The following is a 12,473-nucleotide window of genomic DNA, read 5'->3' as shown; positions in this document are numbered from 1 at the left end:
AAGTGAGTAAGTTCCCACTATTAGGCCTATTTATTTGCTTATAAAATCAAAATGTCACAGAGCTGGTTCTATTGTCTCAGATGCAGTGTTTAGGAAGAGATACAAAAAAGTGTACAATATTGAAACATCACTTTGTTTTATCATAGGATCAAAATAATGACATTCTCAAACGTTTAAGCCAAATGTTGTCAAAAATACAAAAAAAGAAGAACAACAATTTTTTTCCACTAAGACAACACTACCTGATAGAGATGTGGAGGGGTTTAGGAGTCCCTTAAGACTGTGTTACGTGTTGGAGAGTATCAAAACTGATGATACAAATGGCTGACAACCCCACTGCTCGGTCTCAAAAAGACATGGCACAACTTTTACGCTGCAAAATGGTATGTTGAAAGGCACCACACTTTACAACTTACTCACAGATATTTTGCAACACACTTTTAAACACTATCACGTATCACCAAGAAACCTTAAGGCGTATGTCATGTGCAAACTTGAGAAAAATAGATTAAACGTACTACTCTCTACGTAACCCCTCCAATTAAAATGTGCTTTTGTTCTTTTCCGCTTCACTGAAGTTTGATTTGTTTCTATATCTTAAATGTATCAAATTTAAACCGAGGATTGCACTAATCATTACATTGGTTTTTGTTCACAGGCATTTCCCTGGTCCCTCTCTTCAGAAAAGCTCAGAGGGCGAAGGACCCCATTATAAGTTCCTGTAGTTTTTCCGGCCTTCTCCCTCCTTAATGAAAGTCCATATGAGTGTATTGACGATGTCGGGCTGGTCTTGTTGCAGCCAGTGACTGGCTCCAGAGATGATGTTGAGGCGGAAATGGTTTCTGATGTACAGACGGCAGGCCTCGGCCATGTCCTGCTCCAGGAAGGCATCTCTCTCTCCCCACAGCAGCAATACAGGAGACTTCACCTCACTCTGACTCAGTGGGAGGACACTGCCGAATACAAATAATAATAAAAATTAGGACTGTCAATTGATTCAAAATGTTAAATGTCAAATTAATTACATGATATGATAATTTATTAATCGATAGCATTTTACAATAAGGTCTCTTTAACTTTAGTTAATGCATTAATTAACATAAACAACAAACAATAAATTTGCAAAAGTATTTATTAATATTTGTTAACTGTTCACTAATGGTTCATGTTAGCCCAGGTCCATTATATAATATAAACAAATACTACTTAATGAATGACTAAATGCTGAAATGAACATTAACTAAGATTAATAAATGCTGTAGAAATATTTTTATTGTTAGTTCATGTTAACTAATGTAGTCATCTAATGTTAACAAATTAAACTTTATAGTGAAGTGTTACCAATTAAACTGTTCCCAATCAACTTATCATGGCTGGGCTGGCAATGAAGAGGAGAAGAGGATCTAATGCAGCACTTTTAATATATAGTTAAACCAAAAACAAAGGAGATAATCAACTCAGGAAACAACAAAGAATAAACAGAGAAAATGTGTGGCAGCATAAACAATACAAAAAAAAGTTTAAACAAAATGAAGACTTTGGCCACATCCACACGAAGCCAGAGCTTTCCCTATCCGATCCCTCGTTCTAAAAAAAATTATGTAAACACTGCGTCTTCTCAAGAAATATCTGCGTACACACAAAACCACTTAAACCGACTCAAAACGATGTAGTATACATGCCAGACCAGTATGTGGTGCTGTAATTCTGCCACAGAGATGCACTAAAAATGCATAAGAACTGGAGCATGCCATAAACCTAAGGCTCCGTAGCTTATTCTACTACTTCTTTTTTTTTTTTACCAATAACTTTATTGAACAATATAAACACACATAAATGACCAGGTACAATACAGGCTGATCTTCAAATTGGGGATATCGTGGGACAGGTACAGCATGGAAGAGGGGGTTTTGGGATGAGTTTAGCTCCTCCTAAATGGCACAAGGCAGGCCCAGCTCAAAGGAGGAAGCTGGTAGTCAACGAGGTGCGAAAGCAGGAGGAGAGGATGAGATGTATAAAGACCATTTCCCAGGCCAAGCAGGGAGAGTGGATGAGATGGGAGAGTGTGGAACAACGCAAAATGGGCTGGCAAGACCTTTGGTCAATGGAAGAGAGTAGGATCCGTTTCCTTATTAGGTCAACATATGATGTTTTCCCATCACCGCAGAACCTAAACCTCTGGGTAGGAGAGGATCCCTCTTGTCCTTTGTGTTCATCACCTGCCACATTAAGGCACATTTTGACAGGATGTAAGGTGGCTCTTAGCCAGGGTTGGTTTACTTGGCGCTAACACCAATTCTCGCCCAGGACAACTGGAAGCTGCTAGGGACTGGAAGATGCTGACTGATCTTGATCAACGGCTTATTTTTCCACCTGAGATTGCCACCACTAACCTACGACCAGATATTGTTCCCTTTCGAGAGGTCTCTCCTATTGCGTAAGTAGCTTACGCTATGGGAAAACTCCTTTTCTCGAGAATATTGAAGTCTTTATGTAAAACGCATTGCAGCTGCACAGCTGACAGCAATGAACGAAGGCAGCTCGGTCATTGGCTGTGCTGCGGCAACTTGCTCGAACCAATGACGGGGCGACTCTGAATGCGCGACCAATGAGCGCGCTTCGCGCCCGCGCGCGTCAGAGCCCGCCAAGATGGGCGTGGCCAAGAGCTATATATTGGGCGCCCCGTCATGAGAGTTCTTTAGATTTAATCTCCTTCAGCGAACACCTTCTTCGCTGGATCCTCCGGATTATTGAAGCTTCGCCGTCGAAAAGCATACCAGCGGGATTTGCTACGAGGACGTCGGCACCTTCAGCCGCCTTCTAACGCGATCCTACTGAGCCATCCGGCGTACTGCTCACGCAAGTATTTACATCTGTTCGCTCTGCGACACTTGTAAAAGAGCAAATTTTCCAGGCGTTGTTTCAAATGCCTTCCTGCGCGTCGTGCAGAGACCTTCTCCCGGACGGGGATCGTCACATCATCTGCGCTCGCTGCCTGGGCCGGGACCACGCAGAAGCTGCTTTGACCAAGGGCGGATGCCCCGAATGTGACGACCTGGGTCTCTCCGCACTGCGGGCTCGCCTCGCCGCTTTCGCCGTGAGCGAGCCCATCGCCGCCATCCCTCTGTTCGAGCCGCGCACTAAGAAAAAGCGCCGCTCACAGAGGCTTCCTGAACCTGAGCTCAGTGACGTCACGCCGAGCCAGTCTCCGCGTGCTTCACCGCCGCTCTTGCCTTCCCCACCGCCGGTTCAGTTCACCCAGCCGGACCCACACCCCTCTAGCAGAGCGGTGGGCCTTGTGACTTTCGGCGCGTCCGAGGACGACGGGGGAATGGATGACAGCTTGTCAATCGACGCTGCATCGGACGACTGGCCGGGCTCCACTCTCGACCCCGCCCCGTCGACGCTAGCTAGCGCGAGCGGGGGCTCCACCATGGATAGCGAGATTATCCGCGTTCTCTCTAAGGCCGTGGAAGACCTCGGGCTCGATTGGTCTTCTCCCGAAGAACCAACCCGGAGCCGACTGGATGAGTGGATGAGTTTCTGCAGGGGCGCCAGCAGGCCCCTCGGCAAAGGCCTTCTCCCTTCTTCCCGGAAGTTCACGACGAACTCACCAAGTCGTGGAAAGCCCCCCACTCTGCGCGCCTAAAGCCTTCTTTTTCTTCCTCGCTCTCCTCTGTGGACGGCGCGAAGGAAAGAGGCTACGAGGGAACACCGCCCCTCGAGGAGGCCATGGCCAATCATCTCTGCCCGCCCTCCACCACCGGATGGAAAGCCAAAGCTTCCCACCCCTCGAAGCCCTGCCGCACTACTTCAGCTCTCGCCGGTCGCGCCTACGCCGCCGCCGGCCAAGCTGCATCAGCGCTTCACTCTATGGCGGTACTTCAAGTGTTCCAAGCCAAGCTTCTCCGCTCTATGGACGAGTCTGGCCCCGAACCCGAAGCCTTTAAGGACCTACGCAGCGCGACTGACATAGCCCTGCGAGCCACGAAGGCCACCGCCCAGTCTATCGGCCGTGCCATGGCTAATTTGACTGTTCTCGAGCGCCATCTGTGGTTGACTCTGACTGAGATGAAGGACGCGGATAAGGCGCCATTTCTCGACGCGCCTATCTCCACCAGCGGGCTGTTTGGACCGGCGGTTAAGGGTTTCGCCGAACGCTTCACTGAGGCCCAGAATGCTTCACAAGCTATGCGGCATTTCCTGCCCAAGCGCTCCAGCTCATCGCAGAGCAGACAGAGGCCGCCGCAGCCGCAGCGGGCTAGAACAGCCCCCACCGCCTCTCAGCCCGCGCCTCAGGCTGACGCTCGACGCCGCTCGCGCTCTCACAACCGCAAGCCGCCTTCTGAGCGACGGGGTCCTCGGCCCAAGATTGTGCTGAACCCCGAGCCTCGAAAGCCGTCCTAGCCACAAGAATGAAAAGAGAGAGTGCGTGTCTCGCAAAAGCCGGACCACTCTCTCTGCAAAAGCTCAAGCATTACCCAGTCCCCTTACAGGCGGCTGGATATGTTCATACAGCAGTCAATGGGCCAGTCACAGAGCTCGCTCACATGCAAACAAACGCCGTTTTTACGGCGACGCACAGAAAACACAAAAAGAGTCTTTTTCTGCCTGTGTCACTAAGGGTTCACATGTCCACAAGGTGTGCATTCCCAGATACTGTCAAAACAGTGCCAAATTCATTCCCAGCTCAAGCTGCGCACCCCGTGAATGTAGATCACGTGCCTACGGTCATGTACGCACCACTACACACAAGCACTGTTCACACAGTTATAAATTCATCCCCAGTAAAAGCGGGAAACATTATAAAAGTGACGCGTGTGCCTACCACTGTTTATGCACCCCCACTTATAAACACTGTCCTTACAGTGTCAAACACAACCCCAGCCCAGGCTGCGAGTTTTACAGACACAGCGCGCGCTGCTGTAATCACACACGCGCCCATTCACTCAGCTGCTCAGCGCGCGCCCGCGCCTCTGAGAGCTATGAGCTCAGGCGATTCGCTGGCCGGGTCCCTGCGTCACAGCGGCCCGCCCCTAGCCTGTATTCAGCCCATATCTGTACACGCAGCGGCATGGGAAAATATTCCAGATATGCCGAAATGGGTATTGAATATAGTAAAGCACGGATACTCGCTCCAGTTCGCTCGCAGACCACCACGTTTTACGACTGTGGTCGAGACGAAAGTGAGAAAAGAGTGCTCACATGTTCTACGCACCGAGGTGCGCAAACTAATAGAAAAGGGCGCTGTGGAAACTGTTCCCCCCTCTCTGAGCGAGGCAGGTTTTTACAGCCGCTATTTTCTCGTCCCGAAAAAGGATGGCGGTCTCCGCCCCATCCTAGATCTCAGACACCTGAACAAAGCACTAATGATTCGCTCGTTCAGAATGTTAACAACCAAGCATATCCTCGCGCAAGTACGCCCAGGAGATTGGTTTCTCTCAGTGGATCTGAAAGATGCTTACTTTCACATTCCAATAGCGCCTCATCACAGGCCGTTTCTGAGATTCGCTTTCGAGGGACAGTCGTACCAGTACACAGTACTTCCGTTCGGCCTGTCCCTGGCTCCCCGTACATTCACGAAATGTATGGATGCAGCACTTTCCCCCCTAAGGCGAAGGGGAGTGCGAATACTGAATTATCTCGACGATTGGCTGATTCTAGCACAATCAGAGAGTCAGTTAATAACACACAGATCTTGGATTATCAGCCATTTAGAATGCCTGGGTCTAAGAATCAATTTTGCAAAAAGCATACTATCTCCCAGCCAGAGGATTTCTTTCCTGGGAATAGTTCTAGACTCGATGCAAATGACAGCGCGTCTCTCATCAGAGCGCGCGCTCACCATCCGGCGCCTTGCAACATCATTCAGGGCGGGCGCGCTCGCCCCCGTCAAGCGGTTTCAGAGGATGCTCGGTCTCATGGCCTCAGCATCGGCCGTACTCCAGCTAGGATTGTTGCATATGCGCCCTCTCCAACGCTGGCTCAAGAGCCGCGTCCCTACTCACGCGTGGCGTTCGGGCCACCTTTTAATCAGAGCGAACCACGGCTGTATAAAAGCCCTGACGCACTGGAAAGCCGCCGACTGGTACCAGTCAGGCGTGAGTCTGGGTGTGAACACAAGGAGAAAGATGATAACGACAGATGCCTCCAAAATAGGTTGGGGGGCCCTTTACGAGGGCAGGCCTGTCTCCGGCTTTTGGTCAAACCCGGAGAAGCGCCTACACATAAACTGTCTGGAAATGAAAGCGGTCGCTTTGGCTCTCAGAGCCCTGCTCCCACAGCTGAGAAACGAACACGTCTTGGTCCGAACGGACAACATGACGGTAGTATCGTACATAAATCGCCAGGGTGGACTCAGGTCGAGCTCCATGCATTCAATGGCCAGGAGACTCATTTTATGGTCCCAGCACAACTTGCGCTCGCTGAGAGCAGCGCATGTGCCAGGTGCCCTGGACCAGGGGGCGGACATGCTATCCAGAGACAAAATTCTCCCAGGAGAATGGGCTCTCAACCCGCTGACGATTCACTGGTTATGGAAAACCTTTGGCAAAGCGGAGATCGACCTCTTCGCCTCCAAGGAGAACGCGCACTGCCCTCTTTTCTTCACGAAAAGCATGGATGCGCTCGCCCAGAGCTGGCCGAGCCGTCCCTTATATGCCTTTCCCCCGATCGCGATGCTACCGCAGGTCATCAGTCGGGTCAGAGAGGAGAAAGACGCAGTGCTGCTGATAGCCCCACTCTGGAAGAACCAAACATGGTTTCCAGATCTGATGCAAATGCAATCTGCACCACGGCCGATTCCACTGAGGCCAGACCTCCTCAGTCAGGCCAACGGGATGATATTTCATCCCCGCCCCGATCTGTGGGCCCTTCATGCATGGCCCCTCAACGGGTTCCCAGGAACCTCACGAGCGGAGCACTAAAAACCATCGCTGAGGCGCGGGCGCCCTCCACGAGACGCTTATATGCCCAGAAATGGAAAGTGTTCAGTGTCTGGTGTAATGCCAAGGGCCTGAACCCTGAAACATGCGAGATTACGAACGTACTCGCTTTTCTACAAGGGCTTCTGGAGGCGGGCCGCGCCCCCTCCACGCTCAAAGTATATGTGGCGGCCATCACAGCATCACACGACCCTGTCATGGAACGTCCATTGGGAAGAAACGACCTAATTATTCGTTTCCTAAGGGGCGCTAGGAGGATGAACCCTTCACGCCCCCCCTCAGTGCCGATCTGGGACCTAGCTACTGTCCTAGACGCTCTTAAAGGGCCTCCGTTCGAACCACTCCGAACCGTGCACCTTAAACAGCTCTCGCTCAAGACTGCGCTCTTGCTGGCACTCGCCTCGGTCAAGAGAGTGGGCGACCTGCACGCGCTTTCGACAAGCGCTGCCTGCCTAGAATTCGGACCTAACGACTGCAGGGTCGTCCTTAGACCGAAACATGGGTATATTCCTAAAGTGCTCACCACTCCCTTCAGAGCACAGGTTATCTCCCTAACTGCGCTATCGTCCCCAGCAGACGAACACGACGCTAATCTACTCTGCCCCGTTAGGGCTCTCAGAGTGTATTTGGAGCGTTCTGCCCTATTCAGACAGACAGAACAACTGTTTGTATGCTTTGGCGGCCGTACGAAAGGTTCCGCCGTTTCAAAGCAGAGAATCTCTCACTGGATAGTTGAAGCTATAGCGCTGGCTTATGAAGCTAAGGGACTTCAATGCCCCTGGGGAGTCAAAGCACACTCCACCAGGAGTGTGGCTTCTTCCTGGGCATGGTCGAGCGGGATACCGATCGAGGATATTTGTGCGGCGGCAGGCTGGGCCTCACCGTCCACATTTATCAGGTTCTACAACCTACAGGTCCCGACACTGCATTCCAATGTACTATCAGCATGATGCTAGTTGAACTACGAGTTCGTATCTAGATTATGTATGTGCTTGTGTCACACTGAGCGCCTTCTAGCCGCTCTGTATTCTTTCCCACATATAAAGCTCGCCTCTGCCGGCTAGTTGGATGATAACTTTGCTTTTTTAGCTCAGGCACCTGCCTATGGCTATCATAAGGCGAAGTTCAGCACGCACGGCGTTTTGCATGGTGTTCCCATAGCGTAAGCTACTTACGCAATAGGAGAGACCTCTCGAAAGGGAACGACTCGGTTACTAACGTAACCTCGGTTCCCTGAGAGGAGGGAACGAGTATTGCGTAAGCTGCCGTGCTTGTGCCTGGTTAGTTCGCTTCAGTCGTTTTAACCTAAAGAACTCTCATGACGGGGCGCCCAATATATAGCTCTTGGCCACGCCCATCTTGGCGGGCTCTGACGCGCGCGGGCGCGAAGCGCGCTCATTGGTCGCGCATTCAGAGTCGCCCCGTCATTGGTTCGAGCAAGTTGCCGCAGCACAGCCAATGACCGAGCTGCCTTCGTTCATTGCTGTCAGCTGTGCAGCTGCAATGCGTTTTACATAAAGACTTCAATATTCTCGAGAAAAGGAGTTTTCCCATAGCGTAAGCTACTTACGCAATACTCGTTCCCTCCTCTCAGGGAACCGAGGTTACGTTAGTAACCGAGTCGTTTTGTGGTCTGGATCAGCACGCATTGTTCAACTGATAGAGTTAACAGTGCCATGGGAGGATGCGGTAGATGAGGCATATGAGAGGAAGAAACTGCGGTATGCTCATCTGGCCACTGAGGCAGAACAGCGAGGATGGAGAGTCCAGGTTTATCCAGTGGAAGTGGGTTGTCGAGGTTTTGTGGCACACTCTACAACCCGGTTCCTCAGAGACGTCGGATTCAGTGGCCAAGAGTTGCGTTGCACAGTAAAGAACTTATCTGAAGCAGCAGAAAGGAGCAGCAACTGGCTGTGGTTGAGACTGAAAGATTCTAGCTGGCTGTGTACAGGCCGCCATGCTACGGTTTCGTAGATTTCTTGAAAACCTGAAGAGTCTGTTGGTTTATTTGTATAGGTTGTATAGTATTTACAGTCATTACGTTCCTGTGTATATTGCGTGAATGACGGGTGGTTGGGCAGATATTGTGTTTTGCGGTAGGTGGTATGCCATACGGAACCGTTGCCACTGAAACTGCATATTAACGCACCAGTGGGGCTCGACAGCCTTAGTTAAACGGGTTGACGCGTATGGTTGGGTTGCGGAGAGATTGTGAGATTATGGTAAGGTCTCAGCAGCAACTGTTGGTTTATTTGTATAGGTTGAATAGTATTTACAGTCATTACGTTCCTGTGTATATTGCGTGAATGACGGTTGGTTGGGCAGATATTGTGTTTTGTGGTAGGTGGTATGCCATACGGAACCGTTGCCACTGAAACTCCATGTTAACGCACCAGTGGGGCTCGACAGCCTTAGTCAAACGGGTTGGCATGTATGGTTGGGTTGCGGAGATATTGTGAGATTGTGGTTAGGTCTCATAGCAAGAGCCTCTTGAGGTGTCGTGGGCTAGTCGACGAAACACTGAGGACGGAAGGTGCCCACTTGAAGACCCTAGAGATGTTCCCTACTCCGCTCAATCCAGAGGGTTGTTATGGGGGGACCGCACTGTGGTTGCAGCCGTTGTGTGTGCTGACGCGCAATACACTGCAGCTATTAACACCAGACAGAAGGAGATTCACGTCACCAGATGGAAAGAAGCGTAAATGGATGGAGAAGCATAGGTTACTGTAAAGCTACGTCTTAGTTGGTGATTATTTTGGCGAAAGCCGAGTACAAATCAGCATGAAGTTTTAACACCTACTCTCATGTAATGGAAATCAGGTCCTTCTCAAAAAATTAGCATATTGTGATAGTTCATTATTTTCCATAATGTAATGATAAAAATTAAACTTTCATATATTTTAGATTCATTGCACATCAACTGAAATATTTCAGGTCTTTTATTGTTTTAATTCTGATGATTTTGGCATACAGCTCATGAAAACCCAAAATTCGCAAAATCTCAAAAAATTAGCATATTTCATCCGACCAATAAAATAAGGGTTTTTAATACAAAAAAAGTCAACCTTCAAATAATTATGTTCAGTTATGCACTCAATACTTGGTCGGGAATCCTTTTGCAGAAATGACTGCTTCAATGCGGCGTGGCATGGAGGCAATCAGCCTGTGGCACTGCTGAGGTGTTATGGAGGCCCAGGATGCTTCGATAGCGGCCTTAAGCTCATCCAGAGTGTTGGGTCTTGTGTCTCACAACTTTCTCTTCACAATATCCCACAGATTCTCTATGGGGTTCAGGTCAGGAGAGTTGGCAGGCCAATTGAGCACAGTAATACCATGGTCAGTAAACCATTTACCAGTTGTTTTGGCAATGTGAGCAGGTGCCAGGTCGTGCTGGAAAATGAAATCTAGTATAGATTTAAGCATGAAGATGGAAGCATGAAGTGCTCCAAAATCTCCTGATAGCTAGCTGCATTGACCCTGCCCTTGATAAAACACAGTGGACCAACACCAGCAGCTGACATGGCACCCCAGACCATCACTGACTGTGGGTATTTGACACTGGACTTAAGGCATTTTGGCATTTCCTTCTCCCCAGTCTTCCTCCAGACTCTGGTACCTTGATTTCCGAATGACATGCAAAATTTGCTTTCATCCGAAAAAAGTACTTTGGACCACTGAGCAACAGTCCAGTGTTGCTTCTCTGTAGCCCAGGTCAGGTGCTTCTGCCGCTGTTTCTGGTTCAAAAGTGGCTTGACCTGGGGAATGCGGCACCTGTAGCCCATTTCCTGCACACGCCTGTGCACGGTGGCTCTGGATGTTTCTACTCCAGACTCAGTCCACTGCTTCCGCAGGTCCCCCAAGGTCTGGAATCGGTCCTTCTCCACAATCTTCCTCAGGGCCCGGTCACCTCTTCTCGTTGTGCAGCGTTTTTTGCCACACTTTTTCCTTCCCACAGACTTCACACTGAGGTGCCTTGATACAGCACTCTGGGAACAGTCTATTTGTTCAGAAATTTCTTTCTGTGTCTTACCCTCTTGCTTGAGGGTGTCAATGATGGCCTTCTGGACAGCAGTCAGGTCGGCAGTCTTACCCATGATTGCGGTTTTGAGTAATGAAACAGGCTGGGAGTTTTTAAAAGCCTCAGGAATCTTTTGCAAGTGTTTAGAGTTAATTAGTTGATTCAGATGATTAGGTTAATAGCTCGTTTAGAGACCCTTTTCATGATATGCTATTTTTTTGAGATAGGAATTTTGGGTTTTCATGAGCTGTATGCCAAAATCATCAGTATTAAAACAATAAAAGACCTGAAATATTTCAGTTGGTGTTCAATGAATCTAAAATATATGAAAGTTTAATTTTTATCATTACATTATGGAAAATAATGAACTTTATCACAATATGCTAATTTTTTGAGAAGGGCCTGTATATGAAATGTCTTAATCAGACAACTGACAAGCATCATAGCATAAGAAAGAAAATATAAATAAAGAAAGAAGTAAAATAAAGAAATAATTTTTTTTTAAAAACATTCAAGTAAATAATAAATAAAATGTCACACATTTTTATTTCAGTTTCAAATTATGAAAATGATGTTTAACAAAATATTTATAATAACATATAATTACATATTTTTAATAAATAATCATAATAATAAAGTTATAATAATATAATAATAACTTTAAAAAAAAGCCCCAAAATGACAAACAGAAAAAAACCAATACAAACTGGCTACCAATACAAACTTGGTCTACCAATACAAACTGGCTCTGACATAATGATGACGAAAGCGATGAAGAACAGCTCTAGGTAAGTTTATTGAGGCAGCAGGAACAGACACAGCAGAAGGTAAGTCATAACATTGGTAAACGACAGTCTTCTCTTTGATGGCAGGAGGAGGGTGACCCACACACACTAGGGATCAGACGAGAAGAGAAGATGACAGGGAAGACGAGACGAATTTGATTACTAGATGATTACTTGAAGAAGGCTTGACGAAAAAACTAGATGCTAATGGATGTTATCCAAAGTTAAGTAAACCAGGTAAGTGAGTCCATGTTTTCTTGACGAGGCCAGACAATTTGTGATGGTGTGCTATATAGTACTTATGATGAGGGCTAATGAGTGACAGGTGTGCGTGGTTAAGTGCCAGGGAGGCCCAGGCGTAGCCGAAGATCAGGGGTGAAACAGATGGACTGGAGGGCCCAGGCTCGTGGGACCAAGGTGGAGATGGGGGCTTGGCAGACCGGGGTTGAGCCAGTGGGAGTGATGACAACGTGGAGCAGAGGGAAAGAAGGGCCCGATGAAGCCGAATGGGTGGAGTGATGAGGTGTAGCCAGAGGACCGGAAGTCCATGGCACAAACAGGGTGATGACTGACCAAGCTGGAGCCGGAGGGAGCCTGGCAGAGCCTATAGGATTACAGACCAAGGTGGAGCTGATGGGTCGGAAGGGCAAGGTGGAGTCGGGAGCTCGGTGGCTAGAGGTGGAGCTGGAGCTGAGGGATTCATGCACCAAGGCGGACCTGATGACT

General features: G+C 48.6%; 1 protein-coding gene across 1 annotated transcript in view; it reads right to left on the bottom strand.

The window, feature by feature from the left end:
- The window catches only part of ephx4 (epoxide hydrolase 4), a 31,089-nt gene continuing 18,616 nt past the window's right edge, over positions 1–12,473 (bottom strand). Inside the window, exon 7 of the mRNA XM_077198938.1 lies at positions 1–953. Within this exon, the coding sequence (XP_077055053.1) occupies positions 710–953 (244 nt within the window). The 3' untranslated portion in view covers positions 1–709. The remainder of the gene's footprint in view (positions 954–12,473) is intronic.

This window comes from Siphateles boraxobius, unplaced genomic scaffold (assembly GCF_051911475.1).
Source record: "Siphateles boraxobius isolate OS27281-9 unplaced genomic scaffold, OSU_SipBor_1 41, whole genome shotgun sequence".
NCBI lineage: Eukaryota > Metazoa > Chordata > Actinopteri > Cypriniformes > Leuciscidae > Siphateles > Siphateles boraxobius.
Note: the sequence above shows the minus strand (reverse complement) of the source record. Positions and strands in the feature narration are given on the sequence as shown.